The 24045-nt window shown below is 37.5% G+C and overlaps 1 protein-coding gene across 18 annotated transcripts in view; it reads right to left on the reverse strand.

The window, feature by feature from the left end:
• The window catches only part of BNC2 (basonuclin zinc finger protein 2), a 439476-nt gene that overhangs the window by 238103 nt on the left and 177328 nt on the right, over positions 1–24045 (reverse strand). For 12 of the 18 annotated variants that reach the window (XM_040481317.1, XM_040481312.1, XM_040481309.1 and 9 more), the window contains one exon: positions 21275–21358. The exons of 5 other annotated variants lie outside the window; for them this stretch is intronic. In XM_040481317.1, coding sequence (XP_040337251.1) covers positions 21275–21358 — 84 coding nt within the window. Of the gene's footprint in view, positions 1–4518; positions 4656–21274; positions 21359–24045 lie in introns of those variants that run through there. One more of the 18 variants, XM_040481324.1, reaches the window with a different exon arrangement.

The raw sequence follows: 24045 nt of genomic DNA on the forward strand, positions 1-24045 counted from the left end.
CTAGACTTACGAAGGCAGTGCTCACTTCATTTCAAACGCTGGATTTAACAGGCAGTGCTCCATGTCACCGAGCTCCTATACCTCCACGGCCCCAAGGATGCCTACCGTCCCATGCCAGTCCTTGCCTGCTACTTGCTGGTATTGTTGCACATCAGCATACTATTTCTACTCCACTGGCTGCCTTTTGCCAGAATGCCCACAATTCTTACCAGCTCTGTTAACCATAACTTCACAGGGCCAAAACTTTGGTGTCTAATAACATCCCACTCTAACTACATTAAATGGTGATCTTGAGTCAGGCAGTGACACCAAGTTTCTGCCTAGGGCCTCTTCCCTTTAGCCTGGGACTGATTCGGGGCACCACAGAGACCTGGACTTTGTAGTAAACAACAGCACATTCAGAAATTCTATTTGGGAAACATTTCTGGAAATTGCCTTATCCCAGTCCGGTCTGGTGTTGGGCATGGTATCTAAGTGCTCACATCAATGAGATTGACAAAAATGACAGAAAAGTAATAGCAGGGGTAGTAACAGCATTTAGAAAAATAGGGGGGCAAGTAAGAGAAAGCTGGTTGTTTCTTTGGCTGAATATACTACCGTTTTGCTCTAGGGGTAAACTCTCAGCTTTAAACCTGGCCTCAATCAGCCTCATTAACATTAACCGTGTTATTATGATAAAGAATCAGCAACACAGAATGAACAATCAACCCAAAGTAGGTAGTTGGGGACTGGGTGTGACACTACCTGTTGGGTTTGGTCAAATCATCTGCCTTTTCTTCATCTATAAATTAAACAGCATGGCCCCATGCCGACTTGTTTAAGTGGCGGTGAAAAATAATGAAAAATGCTCTACAAATATAAGGTGATATTGCCATCACGTAGTTCCTAGTTCTTTCATCCTTCCATTCATTCAATATATATACACTTGAGCACCTACTCAGCACCTGACAGACATATACTAGACACTGTATTGTGTGGTGGAGACATCAACATGAATGAGACATGGTCACAAATCAAGGGGTAAGTGGGGTAAGTTTAACTAAGAAAGCAATTATAACACAGTGTAGTAGGAACAGGAATAGAGGGATACACAGAAAGCTCTATGAGCAAGAAACACAGACCAGGTGGACAAGGTGTTGAGAGAACTCTTACAGAAGAAACATCTGAGCTAAGTCTTGAGCAAAATGTACATGGCTGTGTCATCCTGCAACTGGCTAATACACAAGCCCGTGCAAATCTTACACCTAATAATTATAATTCAGTGACTTTTTCTGTAAACATGTCAACATGAAATGTGTGCACTGGCATGTTTCACTTATACCCATGAAATATTATGTCTAATGTTGCAGATACCTAGCTTGTTCTGAATCCAAGGAATTCTTTATAAATCAGGGAGGTGCCTTAGAAATCTTAGAAACTATCCCATACTAGATAGACCTGTAATTCTTTTACATTGAGCAATCCTTACCATCTTATTTTAGTGGTTGAAACTATCCTGTGTTACCAAACAAAAAAGTGTGTTTAATATTTGACTAGCATCAAGAATTTATATCTAAGACTAATTTAGAGATACGAAAATTGCCAAATAATGCCAAATGATTTTCTAAAAAGAACAAAATTTACTAATTCTTAAACCAAGCTATCAAACATCATAAAACTGGGCAAATCAAATGAAGATCATTCACGATATGATCATACTTGTATTCCTAAGCACAGTGGCCAAAGATCCTCTACTTTGCTAATTTTATGACCTCTAAACTTTTTACAAGTTGAAGGTAGACATGTCCAAGTTTTCTTTCCTTTATAATTAAACATTTGACGGGGCGCCTGGGTGGCGCAGTCGGTTAAGCGTCCGACTTCAGCCAGGTCACGATCTCGCGGTCCGTGAGTTCGAGCCCCGCGTCAGGCTCTGGGCTGATGGCTCAGAGCCTGGAGCCTGTTTCCGATTCTGTGTCTCCCTCTCTCTCTGCCCCTCCCCCGTTCATGCTCTGTCTCTCTCTGTCCCAAAAATAATAAATAAACGTTGAAAAAAAAATTTTAAACATTTGATAACAAAAATAACCAGCTTAAAAAAAATCTGTAAACATATACTTCCTACCTGTTTAACTCTTCTTAGGAAATCATCACTAATTAAAAAGACACAAACTACCACAATTAGTTTTTTAGCCATTTTTATAATAAAGACTTCCAGGATTAGAAATAATAAAGAAACTAACATTTTACTTGAAAATTTATCAGTGTATTAGTTCTTTTCTTTGTAATAATTCAATGATTATCTGTATTTATAAAACAGCAGTAATTTCAGTAATTCCTTCATTAGTAACTCCTTTCAGTTATTTCTTGCATAAAATCTGAATTTTTCTTTCAATAAATAGGAAGTCATGTGACTTTTAGTATATTTTTTCCCCCATAAAATACATTTCTCTATGAAGTTCTACCTTCTTACATACTTTCCTCTAGAGCTATGTTTTGCCAGAGGGCTTTTCTCTCTCTCTGTTTTTGGTCTCATCTTCAATTCTCTGTTTTCTTCACTCTGGTAATTTTGACATTCCCTTGATCTCTGTCATCTCCATTGCAAATATTCTCCCCTATAACTATACAGATGTTTTGTTTTTCTCAATAGCATGAATACTTCAATAAAATAGACAAGCATATTAAAGATATTTAATATGCTTCATTAGAAGAAACAAACAACAGCTTAAAAACACAGGCACAAAAAGGTTACTGACCAATACTCTCAATTATCTGAATACTACAGAGCAACTGACAACACAGTAAACAACATCTGAGCTATCTTGGCAATTAAGTAAAAACATCTTTCAAGAAACCATAGGTCAGCTTTCAATGCTAAGACTTGTTGGGTGATTCTGTATCTAAACCCTTCAACACACATGCAGCTGATGTGATATGTTTTCTCAGTTCAGACGCCATATCTAAACAGCAAATTTATCTGTTTTGCTACCGTATAAAATGTAATCTACACTAATCTATTCAAAGCAACATTCACACATATCTTTTTAAAATTTTTTAATGTTTATTTATTTCTGAGACAGAGAGAGACAGAGCATGAGTGGGGGAGGACAGAGAGAGGGAGACACAGAATCAGAAGCAGGCTCCAGGCTCTGAGCTGTCAGCACAGAGCCCAACGCGGGGCTCAAACTCGCAAACCCTGAGATCATGACCTGAGCCGAAGTCGGTCGCTCAACTGACTGAGCCACCCAGGCGCCCCTACATTCACACATATTTTAGAAGTGATATATCCTTTAAAAAAAATTCTGATGTTTTGAGTAAGTGCTATCTATTTCATTTTAATGTAATTAGTATTATTCAACATGGACACTTTACTCGCTTTTTTGTTTTTCCTTTGTATAATTTTTTTCTGCTTGAGTTTATAGCGTTTTAAAATTCACATACAAATTCAAGTATTTATGAACTAGTATTAGGGCAGTATTTTACTCTGAAAAATGTTTAAGCCAACAATGAACATTGTAGGTTTCCTATTTCCATTAAAGTGGTGAATAGTATCAGAGAGAAATAGATTTCTCACACACACAATGTTATGAAATTACTGTCACTAGTTGGTTGTTTACCTAAGAATGGTAATGAGATGTGATGACCTACCTTCTTTAGCCAAGTCCTCTTTGTAATAATAACATTCATTCATTCAACAGTTAACCAACATTTGGAGCACTATGTTTATTCAAGGATTTTTCCCTTTGCAAGTCTAACCAGCCCATACAAGAATAGAATCCATAATCAGGTTATTGCTGATTCCATGCTCTACTCAATTGAGATAGGCAGTGCAAACAACTGAAGTATTGTTACTGTGCAAGATAATCAACAACGTAGTTAATTGAAAATTAATAGTAGGGCTCCCTACTTAGTGCCAAATGTAGTCATTTGAAGTAGTCACCTCCAACAGCCCAAGAAAGTCAATTCTCAATTATCGAAAAAAAGGATCATCTGAGCAAATAGGACTTTCGACTTCCTATTGACTTAATTAAATCGAATCAGAGATTTACTCTTTTGATAACATTTCACTTTCTCTAGCATGTATCATTTAGACATAATCAAACAAGAAATCTTTTAAAACCAAAACATTTACCAGATTCTTAATACGGAAGTAAAGCAAGGTGTACTTCAAGTTTATACAGAGAGGAAGCCAGAGTATTTTTAGAACTTACTGTGTGCCAGACACCAGAGTACACAAAGAGGGACACAACTTGGTTCTTACCCTCGAGGAGAGTATTTTTCGGCTGTTTGCTGATTCTCCACTCTCTTTGTCAGAGAAAAACACCACCTATTCAAGAACTTGACTGTAACTTTATCCCATGTGAATTCTTTCTTGGTTTGCCTGTCCTGTGTGACTTCATGGCTTAAAGATCAGTATTTATCACATTCATTCAATTATCAGTACTATCCTGTAAGTGCCAGGAATAATAGTTGAGACTCTACCAGTGAAAAGACAAAATCTATCCCTTGGGAAAATCACAGTACAACTCTAACAAGTTAACTTACCTAAATCCACTGCATAAAGCAGAGATCCCTTGGAAACACCAGTTTAGGCATCTTTACATCACTATTCTAGCAAACTGGAAGAGCTAAATGTGTTAATTCAGTACCAGATGAAAAATCTTTGGTTTGGAAATCAAAAGACCATGTTTTGATCACAATAGGTCACTGTGACACTCTGGGCCTCACAGTGTGTCAAACAATGAGGTCGCTGTCTGACCCATGTAATCTCAGGGTCTACTGGTATATGACTGAATATTCGGATTTCAAGTGAGAGAGGTAAACATATTTAACAACCTCAGGATCTGCTTTAAACAATTTTAAACCCATCTAAGCTATGATTAGTTCAATGACTAGGCCTAAGCTGAAATCACATCTTGAAACATTATTGTAACCATTATTGTGGAATTTACTTTCTGATTTTGATATATTGAGTTCTTTTCTTGTCTTCCCTTACCCCTAGATGTATAATTTGGGTCTGCTGTATTCTTTCAAACGAAGAATTGGCAGGGTGGTTGCTGTTACTTAGGATAAGTGTATAATCTCTTTGACTTTCTCTTGTTGGGCAAACTGCCCAGTGAGTATCAATTTTTTTTAGAGCTACAAATATGGTTTTAATAGATTCACAGATTTCAAATTATTAGAATTCAGAGCACGTCTCTCCCAGGGTGAGCAGATAATTCACAACAATCCATGTAGATGCAAAGGAGATGACAATGGATCAATCTGTATGTGAATAAGTTGAAATAGTGGTTTACTGCTCCTCCTATCTCTACAACCCACTCCCACCCCACCCCCCAACACTGAAGAAAAATGCCTCAGTCTGTGGGAGTTCAAATTAGTTATTATACCCACTTTAGGGACTGAGGAAGACTTACTGTAAATCAGCCACTCAGAAACCACATTTGACATATTTTGGTTAGAATATAACTATAAGTTGCATAATATGGTACCTATTGATTAAAGCTTGGGATTATAATGGAAAGCAATTGCCATACATTGAAAGTGACCAACCACGAGATAGAAAATTGTTCCTCAAGAGCCCACAAAAGGAATAATTTTCCTTATAACCTAAAACTCCTTATCCTCTAGACGGCATATTCTATCACTCCTTAAGACTGTATTTTGCCCTAAAGGTGCTAAGATATCTTAACCTCAAATCACCTAACTGTTCAACTCTCTGAGACCAAGAGAAAGTTCTAGCAGAGTAAACTGAATTCTTTACTGAAACAGTAATGGCCATTTTGAACTGGAGCAAAAGAGCAAATCAGAAAAATGTCTCATTGGATAACAATTCCCAATTGTCTGAGGATGTTATAATAGTTATAAATTCATATTAGAGTCTGCATTTCTGGGTTTTTTTCTGTCCTTTTTACCTCTATAAAATATAATAATTTATTGAGGGAGTTACTGTATGTCATATACAGTGCAATCGTGTCCCTTCTATCTACCTGTACAAATAGAGAACTCGTTTTTCTCTGCCACCCATGAAGTATCACTCCTATAAGCAGTATATATTTCTTTAAAAACAGAAATACCCAGGTAGGAAAGAAATCATATACCACAGAGAAAGAATTAAGATCAGTTCATCTACTTCTAAGAAGCAATGGAACTGGATGGAGAGTATTATGCTAAGTGAAATCAGTCAGGCAGAGAAAGACAGATATCATATGTTTTCACTCATATGTGGATCCTGAGAAACTTAACAGAAGTCCATGGGGGAGGGGAAGGGGGAAAAAAAGTTACAGAGAGGAAAGGAGTCAAACCATAAGAGACTCTTAAATACTGAGAACAAACTGTGGGTGATGGGCATTGAGGAGGGCACCTGTTGGGATGAGCACTGGGTGTTGTAAGGAAACCAATTTGACAATAAATTATATTTAATATAAAAAAAAGCAAAAGGTGCTGGAGACTTGAACTGCAGATTGAATGGATGGTAGGAAACTTTGATGTTTCATACCCTCTGCATGAGTCACGATAGTAGTTAACCTTATAATTTTGGGACCATGACTCCAGTAAAAATACATAACTACAATAAAAAGAGCACATATAATAATTGTGTAACTCAATTGCTTTTGTTAAAAGTTGGTTTCTGAAACAGATTCTTCTGTCATATAACTGGCGAAGACATGCGTAATGTTTTAATCCTGCTGGGGACTATTTTTTAGTTTTTCCTTACAGTCTACCCTAAATCTTCACTCATGTATCAGATGTCTCGGTTCAATAGAAGCATGAACTATACCTACTGGGGTTCCTCGGTCCATTTGGAAAAACACAGTGAGGATTTGGGCCTTCATTTTTGAAGATGTGAAAGAGCCAAATCACCCTGTGACAGAATTCTGCTAAATAACTCTTGTGTTTTTTAGAAGAATATTAACAGTAGCTGAGCAGTTAACAACTTTCCCCTATTCCAAAATCAAGGATATGGAATATAATTGAGATAATGCCTCTAAATGTTTTGTGCTTCACTGTGGATAAAGCAGTGGATCTGTGTCCATGAAAGGGAAATGCATTACACATTCCAGTTCACTCTGATCTGACCAATATTCCAAGTGGAATGCTAAAATTACTAAGGAAAATGCCAACAATCCTTTCAAATACCTAAGTTAAGGTAAAGGCACAACTGAACCCATGTGAGAAGAGCACTACAACAAATGAGGCAGCAAATACTGCGGAGTACTCTTACGCTTTTAGATCCACATAAAAAAACAACCCGTCTGTCCCTACAGTGGGCTCCATCTCTGCACCACCAAAAACCCTTCCTGTCTCACTTCTTATTCCAGCCACATCAACTCACTTCCCCCATTTATAGCTAAGTGTCGTCTGACTCTGAGTTTGCCTCACATGCATCATGCTTCCTGACAAATTGGAAGTGTAGGGACTTACTGATCCACCAAGAATGAGAGTCAATGGGTAAACATTTTCCCCTTTTATTTTGCGGGGAGACATATTCATGAGGTGCCTCCAAAGGCCCCAGTGGGAATAAGCACCCATTAGTAGTACTGATCACTTTAATAATTCATCATTGTGGTTTCCTCTGGTCCTTCATTCTTACTCTGGACTCTACCCAAAGTACCGTCATGTAAGTCATCACCTTGTGATCTGTTCGCAAGGGGACCTAGTTAAGTCAGCTCTCCAAAAGATCCTAAAATGTATACATAAAATAATATCTGAATGGACCAAAACACAAGAAGATATCAGATAGTGACATACACAATTCACAGTAAAAAAGAATAGATAAATGATAAAAGGAGAGAAACTAGAAAAGCACCTAGAAGACCCAGAAGGCTGGATCTTCCCATCCAGAAACAGTAGCAGCCCATGGAGGAACCATACTCAGAAAAATTCTGAAGGGCACAACTTGTAGCCCTTCTACTTTTATTACTAGGACTTCTATTTGACAGAGAGTGAGACTATACCCTAGAGCTGCTCATATGACCACAGCATATGGTCATATGCGTCACTCCCAGTTAGATATAGGACACACAGCCTCATGTTTTCTTTTCAAATCTTTGAAACCTACTTCCTAATAGATCTGAGAAGCAGGCTCTCATAAGTGAGCAGAGAAGGGCAGTCAGCCCACTGTTAGTCACCTCTTCAACCCAGAAAGCTTCCTGTCCCACCATATGCTTGGCTCCAGTCAGCAGATCCCCGGATTTCAATACTGGTTTGACAAGTATTGTCCTGCACAGCTTCCCAGGAAACAGACCCAAACTCCATCAAATATATCTGCATAGTACAACAGTGATTGAAAATCCAAGTTGCATAATCCAGAACAGAGCCAAGTGTAACACTGAAAAAGTATCCTTACATGTATTGTGAGGTTGTCTTACGCCACAGTTTCTCTCATTAAGCACATTCTGAACAAATCATTCATAGATGATTGTTCTGAAATCTTTTAGTGGTTACTGATTCACAAAACCACAGAAATAATACATATTCTGCTAACAGTCAGGGATGTTGCTATGGCATCACAGATAATCACTTTTGAAACAGAGGTATCTTTGGCACTCTTCTGAAGATGAAACAAAAATCTTTAAAATATTATATCCAAATATCTGATTTGTCAATTTGGAAATGTTTAATACCAACACAAACCAGTAAAGAAGGGAAAAAATCCTGATTGTTCAGGGCAAAATGAAATCACAATTAAGATTTTATAGGGGCGCCTGGGTGGCTCAGTCAGTTAAGCAGTTAAGCATCCAACTTCGGCTCAGGTCATGATCTCATGGTTCGTAGGTTCAAGCCCTGCGTTGGGCTCTGCAGACAGCTCAGAGCCTGGAGCCTGCTTTGGATTGTGTCCCTCTCTCTCTGCCCCTCCCCCACTCATACTATGTCTCTCTCTCAAAAATAAACATTAAACAATAAAAAAGAAAGCTGTCATTATACACACATTCATAACTGCTCTGTGTATTAACCCTAAAAGGACACTGTTCTAAATCCATTCTCTAGATGAGCTTAGGTAGCAACAACAAATATCAGTCATCAGGTTCCATTCATAAAAGTAAATCAAAGTAAATCACCTGTGACTTTTTTTTTCTCTGCAAGTCCTTAGTTAAATTATTAGACACCACTCCAAATTTCTGTTAAAGACTAAAAGAATGCCATGAAGTAGTTAAGCAACCCGAGAGCAAAATCAGTAAAATACATACCTTTGATTTAATTTCCCCAAAACAAAGTTTTCATTTTGGGACATAAAGAAACCAACCTCTGGGGGATGGGGATGAGGAAAGCAAGCAGAGTAAAAAGGGCAAAAAATACCAAGCAAAAGTTCTGAATCAAGTTCCAACTAATGACACTAACAATTTTTTTTTTTTTTGCATTAGGATTCTGTTTATTTTTTTTCAAGTGTTTCTGTTTTCTGCTCCCTAGCTGAGAGGAATGCTTTCCCTTGCACATGAAAGATAGCGAATGGTCCTTGCATGTGTTGACATGGATTTCTATGACTAGGAGTTATAAGCAAAATTCCTTTGCACATCAAAGAAAAAAAAACCTTTGTTTATTCAAGAAATTCCTAATGGCTTCATTTATAAGTAAAATTTTCCCTTTATTTGAGACCCAGTGGCACAGTGGCATATAGCTATAGGATAGCATGCAACTCTCATAATGAACTCTGCACAGTTTTGAGAAAATAGTATCTGAAGGCAGTTTTTCCTTCTAGGGTCAGCAGATGAGTGGTTCAAAAAGAATAAACTAACCTAGGGACAGCACATAACTGGAGGGGGAAGGGAGGAACATTCTTGCTAATTAAAATTTCCAGTTCTTATGGCCCTCTATATACACAAATCCCAGTCAAGAAAGGCCTGCAGGATCAGGCCTGTACCAAGAAAAAGTATACCATCATCACATTAATTGTATTATTACTTCATAATGCTAACCAGCCAGGTTTATATAGAAGAGATTAAATAACAAGATAATCTTATAAACAATGCTCATTTCATCAGTATACCAAATAAGTTTGATTTATATCAGCAACTGTTCTTCCAATTAATTTATGCATCCACATGCTTTAATTTACACAGACAGACACCTACACTGGGCTAGGGATGGCTATTTTTTTAACATTTTGAACTTTAAGACAGGTTTACCTTTAGACTTCCCAATGTTCACACTTCAAAAATGAAGTGACTGCTAAAATACCCTGCATTAAAACTGAAGCATGCAGAAAGAAAACATTTTATCAAACTTAATACCTATCTCCCCTTGCCAACACTTGTACGTTTAATTTTAGTTTTGTATAGCTTTACTTAAACTTACAACCAGATCTGTTTATTCCAAAATTGTGAACTTAAATCTTTTTACCAATATTTCCCTCAAAGCCTTTTGGATATATAACCTCATCTTGCTACAGCATCAACCCTAAGCTCCAACATTTGTTTTCATGCAGTTTCTAGCAATTTGAAGAGGGGAAAAAAAAGGCTGCTAGTTTTTTAAAAAAATCATTTCTGTTAACATCAGGGGCTTGGATAAAATTTTTCAAGTACACTCCAGGCTGCTGGTTTACAATCACAAGTACCACTAGTCAACAGTTTGAAATGAGAAAATTCTAGAAAGGAAGGAAAATTTAACCAGAAAGCTAAAAACATGCCTGAATCCAGACCCGCTTAAATAAGCTATCAGTAACATCATGGTAATGCCAGCGCTCTTTGGAAACCCTTAAAAATAACAATATAAAGGACTCTCTTGGTGTCAGGATTATTCCACTATAGTCATTTTACAATGTCCATGGATAGTTTCAGTGTGGGAGTAAGGATGCCTATTTACCTATTTAATCAGGCAAGTAAAAAGGTTTTTACATGTCTGTGATATAAAACTTTTATTTATGTATTTGATCAATGTTTATTTGTAGGACATTAATACAATAACAGATGTCAGCTACATTCTCTGTTTTTGATTATAAACTCCTAGAGGGCAGAGACGCTGTCTATTCAGCTCACTTTTTATAGGATGCAAACACAGTACCATATTCAAAAAGACACTTAAAAATGGTTTTCATCATAACAATGATTTCAAGGGTACTTGCCCTGCATCTATGCTCCATGAAGCTCCAGTGGCAGGTACTGAACATTAAAAAATAACACTTATATTCTTGGGTAATTCCATTCTTCAGAGGTCTGTAATGGCACTTCTCTTTTGAAACAGAGATAATTTAGATGGAACTATTTCCACCTCTTAATGTTCAAGAGTTAGCTTTTGTCAAACACCTAAATACTAGAACTCACACTAGAAAATAAAAGCAAAAAAGCCAGAGCCAAACATTCCATTTCTTAGCATCAGGTTAGCATATTTCCTGCATCAGGCAGAAGGATCTGCTGTTTTCATGAGGGAACCTGCTAACACCATTACTGTGGTACCTAAAAATGTAGCCTCCTTGCATTCTTAATACTCAGATTATAAAGAACAAGGGACACAATAGATGAAATAATATTCCATGATAAGAAAACAAAACTTAGAGCACTGCTGTATAACGCTTACAAACTCTGAAGCACTAAAAACCAGTAAAAAATATCTTAAAGGCTCTGACATCAGAAATGGAGAATGTTTTGCTAACTATGTCATTTAGGCTAAGTCTTTTAAAATTTCTGGACCTGGGTTTCCAAATACATAAAATGAAGACATTAGATTACATAAATTCAGCTAATTTCCAGGTTTAAGTTATGAAACCATATTTTAAAAAATACCAAGTCCTAAAGAATCTCACACACGTTTTCAAAATGAGGCGCCTGGGTGGCTCAGTCAGTTAAGTGTCTAAATCTTGGTTTTGGCTCAGGTCATGATCTCAGGGTTTGTAAGTTCAAGCCCCACCTGAGGCTCCGTGCTGACAGGGTGGAGGCTGCTTGGGGTGTCTCTTTCTCCTTCTCTCTCTCTGCTCCTCCTGCATACGTGTTCTCTCTCTCCCTCTCGCTCCCTCAAAATAAATAAACATTAAAAAAAAATAAGGCATCTCACATATAAATTGAGATTCCATTATCTATCCTAACAGAAGTTTTTCTTTCTTTTGCAGGTGGAACTAGGTGAACTATGTGTTTTCAGTATAAATCTTCATTTATGTAATGTTACTTACTATGACTAACTCAAAATATTCAAACAGAATATCACTAGCTATTCTTATAAACATAAAAAATATGGATTACTATGTAATGACATATACATTGTAGGTATATACAAAACCCACATACATGCACACATCCCCACATAAACGTACAATTCTCTCTATTCAAGCCAAGAATTAAAATACTTCCTGTTTTTCTATCTTTTCTTCCTCCTATGAAGCATCTATGAAGCTATTATGACTCAGGAACTTACATAAAGTAAAATAAGCATCTTAATCAACATTTCTTATATTCATACTGACAGTTCCCAACAGGAACTTATGTTAAGTTGGTTATCTGAAATCTAGATAATATGACCAAGATTTATTTAATCTATAATGTACCTGATCTATAGAACTCAAGATACAGAATCCACAAATTTAATGCCACTTAAAAGCAGAGAGTAATAGTAACAACAGCAGCAGAAAAATTTTTAAAAAGGTCCTGAATATATGTAGGGACATCCAATCCATACTCCACCAAAACTGAAAAGGGGAGGAGGGAACTTAAGTGTGTGAAACTGCTTTTCATCTATTAAGTATTTACTAAGATTCTTGCAAAAGAAAACTTCAAACAACTACTGAGTAGACTATCATTTTCTTATTTGTTTTGAGAAACAAATAAATGCACTACAGAATGCAGAGATTTCTTCCAAGAAAAGAAAAGCATAGGTATTTTGTTCAAAATTCCCTATGTTACTATGTTGGATTCCTTATTCTTAGGAAAAAAAATTCTAAAACTATTTAAAAGTGAATATTATTTTTTAATATTTATTTATTTGAGGGGCGCCTGGGTGGCGCAGTCGGTTAAGCATCCGACTTCAGCCAGGTCACGATCTCGCGGTCCGTGAGTTCGAGCCCCGCGTCGGGCTCTGGGCTGATGGCTCAGAGCCTGGAGCCTGTTTCCAGTTCTGTGTCTCCCTCTCTCTCTGCCCCTCCCCCGTTCATGCTCTGTCTCTCTCTGTCCCAAAAATAAATAAATGTTGAAAAAAAAATATTTATTTATTTGGGGGAGAGCACAAGCAGTGTAGGGAAAGAGAGAGGGGGATGGAGAATCCAAAGTGGGCTTGTGCTGACAAGCTTGACAGCAGCAAGCCAATGTGGGGCTCGAACTCACAAACTGCGAGATCATAACCTAAGCAGAAGTCAGACGCTCAATTGCCTGAGCCACCCAGGCGCCCCAAAAGTGAATATTATTTAAATGGCTGAGGTATTTGAAATTTTCAGGCAAAATTTTTTTCCTAATTTCTATCTGCTTAACCGACATTAGTAAAATACACTTATTTAATGACAATAATGCATTTACTACTTGCTATTTGCTAGACACAGTGCCTATGCATACACACAACCCTTCAACCCTTCCAACAATGCAAATAAAACAGATCTGAAGAACTCAAATCTTCATGTTCTATTTCATCAATTAAACTGAAATCCCAAGATCAAAATACACAAAAGCAATATCCTAACCACTGGTTGTTTTATTAGATGTCAGGAAACTCAGGGTACTTTCATTTCCATGTCTTCCTCCTTATGTCAGGGGAAGAAGGAAAATGGTAACTGGGAGCCACATATTTCTAGCTTTCATCAGTAACAGTTCCACTCAAAAGTCCAAGAAAAGGGATAATTTAGTGAGTATTGTACATTCTTTAAAAAAAAAAAAAAAAAAAACGAATCGAGGTCCATTCACGTTCCTTAAAAAAATCCACCACTGGTCAGACAAATTTATGTAAAAATGCAACCTGATTTTTTTTAAGGTTACAGTTTAAGTAACTGTGAATATTAATCTTTACTAGCAGAAAAACTAGGACTATAAATGAAAACAGAACTGCAGTTCACTTTTATGGAGGATAGAATAGGTTGGTTGTGAAGAGAATCAAGTATAAAGGAATAAAAATAAAAATAATGGAAAGAAAAATGGAGAAGGAAAGGAAAGAAAAAAGAGGTACACAACAAGGAAAAGAGAAAGGCAATACGCTAGAGGGGACCAACAGAACAAAGTAAGGGAAGACATTTGTAGTAAAATGACCCTTGTCCAAGTTTTGCTGGCGCTCTGCACCATCGCCTGTATGCGACAAAGGGCTTACCTCCGTGGTGGTTTTCGAAAAGGCTTTCTGTATCTAAAAAACTCTCACTTTATTTTTCAAATTCCTATGTTGATTTTTAAATAGAAGTTCATGTTTGAAAACTCTGCTTATGTGTAAGGGAATGACTTTTATTTTAGAAATGTACTTTGGAACATGCACACCATTGCTCAGTTTAGTGCTCAAAACCTCAGAGATGCCCCAACATTCCAAACCTGACAGTCTTTTCTTTGTAAAGAAATTAGGTCTGTCTCTTTCCACAGTACTTGAAAATTACATTTGAAATCAGTCTTCATTTCAGAAAGCCTTGAAAATATGTCTGTCTGCTTGAGGAATAATCTACTACCATAGATAGTTGTCCCTATCCTCAAGAAAACAATGTAGATGTGCCCAAAGAGTCAGAAGCTCTCAAAGGAACATCCAATGTGGGTTACAGAGAAAAACTGTCCTCCTGCCTAGAGTATGTACACAGAACAACTGCACTGAATACTGTACCCCAAGCCAAACTCCATAGAAAGGTGAGCTCTGCATCAATCCAGCTGGCTTAGCAGGCTAAGAACCCCACCTACTCAATCTGCCTTGACTCAGTGGCTTGCTTCTTTTTACCCATCCACTTACCCATCCTGTGTTCCAATAAACCAATGGTCCTTACTCTATCCCTCAAGACCCTAAGCATGCTTTTATATGAAAATTCATTAAATAATGTACCACTTTCAATATATTGATCCTACAAACTGCAACTCTGTGAAGTGGTTCAACACGATGTCATCACTACACAGCAACTTGTTTCATTTACAGTATCTGTTTCACTTCTACTCATGAGCTAATATAATTCAATTTTTTTTTAACTGCACACAGGCTGCTAGACACATGTGCATGGCAAATGGAATCTGAACTTAGCTTAACAGCCTCATTTATTCCTGATGGTTTAAATTATTTCATCACAATTAATGACACCCCCTCAGCTTCCTGTGCAGCGCTGCCAGATGTTCAGAGACCACAAAGCCACTCTCTTCTTTGACGGCTGGTGACAAGTCGTCCTCTGAAGGACGTTCCCTAGGTACACGGGCCGGATGACACCTCCATTGCTTAGCACCTCTCTGCCTCCCAGAGTAACCATGTTGAGGAAAAAGCAGGAAGGCATGAGAAACCAGCAAATGCATTAGCAAAGGCAAATTACGTGAAGTGATCTACACTCGGAGGAACTTGGCTCCTGCCACAGGAGTTCTTAACCTTGTTGTTTTATGAAAGAGCTCTTCACCTCCACCTTCCCAGCCACTGGCATCCACTGAGTGCCTAACATGGCGTCAGTCCTCAGAGAATGTCAAAGGACAATAAAAATATAAACTTTTCCACAGGGATCCTTTTTGATTTTGGCAATGTTGTTTTGAGGAGTGTTGTTTAAACTTAACACCTTCATCGTGATCATCATCTTGTTTTTGAGAGAGAACATGTTGACAGTTTATCATTATCTGTATTTTCAATGATAATTTTCTTCTATCCTAATTCACACATACTTCTAGTTGAAACATATAACATATTGGCAACTTGTGGCAAGCAGTTTTACCCCTTTACCTTTTTTAAACTTTACAGAAAGGTAAAATATAATGGATATACAAAAAGTTACACACATTTCATGTATATGTTTTTGATGAGTTTGGTTTACCTATTTGTCTTGGGCTTAATAGGATTTATTCATTTCAGGGGCTGTTGGCTTTTTGTTTTTCTTCTTGTTAAGTTTTGCTGTTTTGTTATTTTTTCAAAGAACATACTGAGAAACAGACTTCAGACTTTTCTTATTTTGATTCTAATAATGAGTAAAGCCATTTACTTCTTTTCTTAACAAAAACCAAAATTCTTGTTCAATACTGAAATTCAGAAATAGTAATTATCTTATATTCATCATTTTAAGTTCACAAAAAATATAAATTCACATCATCACAGGTAGGTAAGAGTAGCTAACAGGGTAGCAGAAACAGTAAACATACTAGCACTGATACAGTAAGAGTCCAATACTACAGCTCTAATTTGGAAAACATTTCCATCAACTAGAGAACATGTGGCAGACATTTTATGGATTATTTTTTAAATGTTAAAAAAAAACACAAAAAAACGCTGATCTTATTCAGGGAATAAGGGACCTTTTTCTTTGCCAAAAAGTGTAATAGGAAAACTGAAAGGCCACCTGTGTCAGCCCACCCTATAGTATGAACATAAGCTATAAGAGTATTTTGGAAAATATCTTTAAACTGAGATGAGAAAAAAAATCAATATCAATACAGATTCCAAGCAGATGCAAAAGGCTTCTGTGCATGTTAGTGATTATGTGTGTGGCCTGCACAGCCTAATTTCAGATGCCTCCCAAACTCAGTGTACTTTCTCTTTTATAAACTCTTTGGGATTAAAACTAGGACCTCATCCATATCAACTTTGACAATAGACACAAATACAGCATAAGCTAATCAAGCCAAACAAGTTTAATTTCCCCCCTCATAGATGGCTCTTTTAATCTTAAATGCCTACTGAATTTTATAGACATGCTACACTTAATATTTTGACAGTTGTTTATTAAAATTACTTTCCTAGGAAGTTCTATGAAACCAACAGTGTAGTTTGTATCAGAACTGAGGCGATCAGAGAGAAGTCAAGATGATGGCATACTTGCAGCAAGCAGACAACAATAGGAAACTCTTAGCACTCCCAGAGTTGCATCAAATTTTCCATGGACCGAAACTAAAATGAAATAGTTCAATTACTAAGAGGTAGATAAGTAAAATAAACAACTAATTTCATACAGTGAAGTTGGGAGAGAGTCATATGGACCTCATTCTGTTGTCTCCAAACACTGTATCGGAGAGGAAAAAGGAGCTGAATAAACTTTAAACTCTCATGTAGGGATGTATTGCTTGTGTGTCCCTGGCAGATGTGGAAAGGAGATGAAATGGGCAAGGGAGAATCAAATATCCCATCGCTGCAGGTTTGCTGAGGGAAAGAGCACTGCAAAGATCTCACATCTGGCAATCATTTGTCAATAGCTGGAAAGAGAACGGCAGGAAACTTTCTGGCTCTTGGAGAAGATGAAAAGACAAAAACCATGTGTCACACACACACACACACACACACACACACACATTCTGCAATGGTACAATGACTACTACACTTATTCTCCACCCCTCTTCTCCCCCCCTAAATTTAATGATCTTCAGATATACTCTACTCCGTGGTCAAAAACATGCAGTCACTTGACTTGTTAAAGCTGCAGTGTATGTACATTTTTCAAATAAACCCCAGGGCTGATGTTAGAAAATCAAAATCAGTCAAGCATAGACCGCCTGGTACTTTGGGCAGGAATCCTTGTGGTTTAGTCAATAAACAGAATCTGAATGAAAGACACCACAGTAACTAGACAGTAACGTTTTGAACAGTTCTTAACCTGAAGGGGGGTTGGGGAAGGCGGGTGCACTAGTGACCATGGACATAAGGTCCACTTAGATGGCTCGCTCTACCTGCAACATGACTGTGTTTAGCACAAGGTCATTTGCTGTTTCTAACACACACACACACACACACACACACACACACACACACACACACTCACACACACAGAATGAACTTGTATTTGAGGAATGTTGTGAATGAATTTGTTTGTTGTTGTTTTTTAAATAATTATACCTGTTTAATAGGGTGGGAAGGGGAAACCTCAGATTCTGTGTAGTGCATATTGGTCATAATAATATAGAAAATTTGCTGGCTTCATTATGAGTTCATAAAAATGACCAGTTTTGCCCTAGCAGGTTTATTATGCAATAAAAAGTTTTCAAGACAACCCACACAAAATTAATTAACTTCTCCAAAATCATAGGAATTTAAATCTGGTCATGGTGATCGATAGACTTCAATAAGCAGCTTTCAGTTCACCCTTACGCTGCATTTAACTAGCAGCAGCCAGCCGCCAGGCTCATCCCTGTGATTCCATAAGTGAATGCTGCAGGTTGTTTAATAACCTGGCAAATTCACAGTAGCTTGTCAAATTATTACAGGAACAGTGTCATCACTAAACAAGCCTGATCACGGTTAATTACAATGCAGACTAGAGAGCAGCCACAATTGTTCATTAATTACAGGAAGCACCTCATTTAAATTTTATGGAAATTTACACTTGCACCCCGGTATGTCTGGGAAAAAAAAAGTGATCCTTCACGCATTCACAGAAGAAAGGAGTCTGTGGTTTATGAAACATCACAGTAAATTGTGTCTAATCTGGTACTGAAATATTGGTTCATTATTTACCCTAATTTTCTAAGCACTTTAGTGGTGAAAAATATCAAGTCAATCCCACATCTTGAATTCCCAACCAAGAAAGAAACTGTTGGGTTAGCTCTAACAACTTAATGCAGGATGAAGCACAGTTAGACTCAAAAAGTAACTTTTCTCTGATTGAAAATACAATATTTAATAGCAATTAAGGGAAGTCTAAACTAGAATAACCACTTCCTAGAAAATAACTACATCAGAGCACAATTTTTTGCTAATATCAGTTAACCTCCAAAGCTAAACAAAGTACACAGTTTCATACCCACTTCAAAAACCACTGAGGAAAATCAACAAAATTAGACAGTGAATCTAAGTCTTGATTTCCAGCTACTTTTCAAAGTTAAGCATATTAACACAAAAAGCCAGCAGATACCCTCACAAAAGTCAAGTCAAACACAGACTTCCAGGATAAAAGTTACTCAAAACCAAAGATGCGTTCATGAAACAGTATCAGGGATCTTGGGATCATTAAGCAATAAAGTTGCTAAGCCATCTGAAATTTTAGGGATAGCAAAAAAGAGTGAAAAGGAAAAAGGTAAGAGCAGAAAGGAACTCCACCAGTCATGAGAAATTATGTCAGTTAAAATACAAAAGTAAATCAGATATGGGTGCACTGTATGTCTAAATGAAAATCCTTCATAGGAAAGGATATAAATAAACCATTGCTCCTAAATTGAGGTGTACAAGAGGCTGTTCTCAGAATCAAGAGGCCAAACAGCAAATCCTCTAGTGGATATAATGCCTGGCCCTGGGGGACAGCCTGAGATCCAAGTAGGAAAAATAGATGCCTCTGGCATGTATTATAGTGAGTTCCCTGGAGTGCAGAATTAGACGAAAAACTAAGAAATGGCTCGTTCCTGGGGCAGGGGGGAGGAAGACCAGAATACATGCCATGGCAAGAATGAAAGGACTCTAAGCGAAAAACTACTCCCAAAATTGTTAGCCGGTGAAGAACATTATTAAGTGTCAGGTTTTTTATGACTGACATAATATGGATATGTACCAGATATTATTAAAATGTATGGAAGCCATATTTAGAAAAGAAGAGGAAAAAAGAGAAGGAAATGGTTCAAATGGGTCCCAGTTAATCCACCAATTCACCGTACTTGACTATCTTCGAATAGAATCAACCTTTCCACTCAGTCTGCCAAAATAGTGTTGCAAAAGGAGGAGCCCAATAAAATGAGACTCATTTCTTTGCCCAGGGGCTTGGTCTTCTTTGCAAGGACCGTGCTGAATTGTCAACTCTACAAATGTTTAACTACCTACAACCAGGGTTTCACTTAAACCAGTAAATATACATTTTCTCTCTTGGTATGTTAAAATAATATGCTCCATTGGTCTCTTTCAGTTTTATTTGACGCAGTCACATCTGCAAAACCCATTGCTTTTTGCTCCATAACTCAAGGTTCACAAACAGATTATCCAACAACCACCCATGACAGACCATTCCAGGTGATGTGTTTGAAGAACATCACTCGTCCTACCCAAGGAGGTCAAGGATCAGACCACTCTCCATGAAAAGCCTTCCATCACTCTGCATTTGTGTGTCACACACAAGCTGTTAGCTTTCTAAAACTGGGAAATACATGATCATGTCTCATATGTGTCACACCTGCTTTTCTGTTGTACCATAGCCATACAACACCCGGGCAGTACCAGCTTGTGGCACAGCAGAGCTCAGGTGGTCTTCCCTAGGCCAAGAGCAGGTGTGCAGGAGATGGTATACTCTTCAGTACCATAAAAACTGAAACCTCCTCCTACCACCACTTCTACCTTCACTCCAACTGTGAAGAAGTCAATTTTTAAAACTATTCTCCTGTCTCATATGGGGTGTCTAAATAGTAAAAATGTTTTAAGACCAAGCTTACCATGCTCATCCCATCAGTCTGAAAATTTAGAAAGTGATGCCAAATGGAGTCCCTAAAAAAATATTATGTGTTTGCTCATGCTAGGGGATGCCATCCATGTTACAACTTCAGCCAGTATCTTTGCATTACTGGCACACACATCCCTTAAATCCTAATAGGCACATAAAAACAGAGCTAGGTCTTCGGCCACGATGTCGTATTTACATTCTTAATCTGATATACACCAAACTACTTCTAATCTCCCAAGACCACATAACATGAACTGAATTCCAAGTAAGTATTGTGTCACAGGACATAGCTCCTAATACATGAAAAGGGAAGATACTTATCATTAAATCATATTTTTCTATACAGTGCCCAGCTGAATGGCTTCTATTCTCCTGACCTGAGGGATAATAATGCAGGAAGCATGACTTGCTCACCATGTGTCTCCAGTGCCAAGCACAGTGCTGAGCACATGATACTTTTAAAAGATAAAAGCTAATATTTACTGAGTGCCCATTATGTGCCAGGCCCTTTGCTAACTACTAGGTAGAAGTTAGAACACTTACTCCTTATAATCACTTTGGGTGGTGAATCTCTGTTTTATAGATGGGAAAACTAAAGCTTAGTTTGATAAAGTAACTTGACAAAGGCCTCACTGTAACTTTGTCAACTGAGGCAGAAACCATGCTCTTATCCACTGCAGTATGTATCATTTCTTGAATGAGTAAATTAATTATCTCCAGTTACAGACAATTTATCCTGAAAAGGACCTCTCATTGCACACATGCTACCTTGGCTCCTCTTTTACACCTGTCTCAACAGTTGCCCATCTCCTGATGGCCCTGCTATACTTGTATGGCCTTCAGGGACCACTGTGTCTGTCACACCACCCCCAACTAATAAAGCAATAAGACTCCAACCTGGACTTCCAGCCTCTGGTCTGGCTCCTCCAGGTTTGGGCAAAAGTCTGCACCCAGCACTCTGCCAGCACATGCCACTGGAACCTGGGGGAACATGGCCAAGTTAGATGCTGGATGTGGAGGCTGCTGAGAACTGCACAGAAACACATTAGATCCAGAAAGAAGCAGGGACATCCCAACTGCAGGTATGAAACAGGCCATCATGACTCCATTGGTTTTTGACACTCAGTATGTCAAGTATATTGTAAATACCATGTAATCAAGTTTATGAACTACCAGAAGGTAAATTCCAAGAATAAAAGATATACAAAATTTTTATTTCCCCTTGTATCCACAGCATGTAGCACAAAGTAGGCATTATATAAATATCTCTGGATGAAAGCAGAGAAGGTTAAAGTAAAGACAGAAAGAAATGTAGAATCTCTTCTTGATACTGGTGACATTTTTCCCCTCTGTCATTTAATTTGCTTAAGTGAGAGTGAAAAACATTGCATTCTATAATGAATAATATTCCTTTTCACCATTTACTTGATCAAATTTATTGTTCCTATTCATGGAGTAGGTTAGCACAAAGATTCTGTTTATCAATACTTATTATTTATTTACTATCTCTAAATTTTATTGAAGAGGCTTATTTTATGTCTGTTTCCATAATAAAAATGATAAGAAAACAACTATAATTTAGAATATTTCTCTATATCTAAAATTCTACACTGAAAGCCACTTAAGATTCCCTTTCAGAACTAAATTAGCTAATTAGTTGATCTCATCCCAAAATGTCACCTACTGTCACCTACTTACTTCATTTTAGATTTTTTCTGAGATAAAGACAAAAGGATTTAGATGCCACCTAAACCTGCTTTCTGCTTTTTAAAAAACTTCTCTGAATCACTACTCAGTATTTCCAAACATATACTATCTTTATGAATCATACAACTATGTAGTTCAGAATCTTGGTCCATCAATCAGCTTCACCCTGTCTTCTTTCCCCATCAGAGCCCACCTCTGCTGTTTTGTTCTGTGCTTTAACTCCACTTAGGATTATCTGTGCCAGTCAATTTTCTTTGCTCAGAGATAAGTTTTCAGCCAAGTATGCTGCCTTAGAAGGTATTTCCCTCTTTCTTTTGACCCACAAATCAGTTCACTTCTCTAAATCTAAACAACTTTCAATAAAGTCCACTTTGCAAGTTCCTCACTGAATATTACTAATATTAAAAAAGAGCACTGAGCCGATTCTTCATTTTTAGGACCAACTCTCCAATTTCTTTCAAGTCCTGCATTCTCTCTTCCTGCCTATGTCCCTATGGTGACATGGGCAGATTATCATCTTTCTTTGAAATTAACTGTTCTTTACCCACAAATTTCACACTGGAGCCCAAAAGGAGAAGGAAGAGAGTCACATATACTGAGCACTTGTGGTCATGCTACCCTGTGGGCACCTTACATGCAGATTAACCTGTTTTTTTCTTTGCTACTGTCTTACAGGATATGAGCATCTCCATTTGACAATTCAAAACACAACACAATACAACACAGCAAAACAAAACCAAGGCTTCAGTATAGGTAACTAGCTCGACAAGACTGAGAACAGGGGCGCCTGGGTGGATCAGTCGGTTGAGCACCCCACTCTAGATTTCAGCTCAGGTTATGATCCCATGGTTTATGGGTTCGAACTCCACACTGCGCTCTGCACTGAAAGTAGGATTCTCTCTCTCTTCCAGCCTCTCTCTCAAAATAAATAAATTGTTAAAAACTTTTAAAAAAAAGCATGAGGCCTCTTAAAAAAATAAAAAGACAGAACATATTTCAAAGAAGTTAATGAAAAACATGCAATAGTTGCATTTAGTGGCTTACATTCTAGAGGCATTTGCTGATGTTTCATATGAAAGAAATTACAAAAAAGACAAAGGAAGTGGAGAAGGTGTGTTATCAAGACCTACTACTTGCCTTGTGGTCTAGGACAACATAAGCAATGTGAAAGGAATTTAGCCTCTAACTTGAGGAATGAGAAAGAAATGGGGCATGGAGAAGAGCAGAGATACTGTGCATGTGTGTTGTGGCACATGCAGGCTGATGCTGATGCCACCCCTCAGCTGACATATGGAGGGGCACTAATGAGTTCTGCAACAGTAATTCTCCCTATGGGGCAATAGAAGAACTGGGGAAAAAATTCATCTTAGAATATTCCACAGGAAAAGAAAACCCAACACACAGCTTCCTATAAAACCTCAATATATATGATAACTGATTAAAGCAGATTCCATGAGCCAGAATATATATATTGCAAATTAAGTGTAAATAATACTTTATTTTATGTACATAAAACAAATTCCCACTTACCTTACTAGTATTTGACTGTATCACCAATACTAAGTTTCTAGTTCCTTTTCACCACCCTCTGCCCCACAGAATACATTTTATAAACACTCTTGAGAGGAAAGGAGAAAGTTAAACAACTACAATTACACTCAATTACAACGTCAGACACTTAGAAATACAAAGTTTCTGAGAGAGAACAAAAAGGTCTGTGAATAAGTTAGAAGAAAACAGTGCCAGGCTACTAGAGTGTTTCAACAATCCAAATCACGAAAAGAACTACACTAGGGACGTGACTTAGCACTCAAAAACTTAGAATCCTAGAGTTTCTGAGCAGGAAGAAAAGCCATCAGGATCCATGAAAATGGACTCCCATATTTTAAAGATGAGGAAATTGAGATTTAAAACAAAGCTGCAACTTTACTAATGGGTTCACCATTTAATAATACTCTCCC

Source organism: Herpailurus yagouaroundi, unplaced genomic scaffold (genome assembly GCF_014898765.1).
Source record: "Herpailurus yagouaroundi ecotype Mexico unplaced genomic scaffold, PumYag 160, whole genome shotgun sequence".
NCBI classification, from domain to species: Eukaryota; Metazoa; Chordata; class Mammalia; order Carnivora; family Felidae; genus Herpailurus; species Herpailurus yagouaroundi.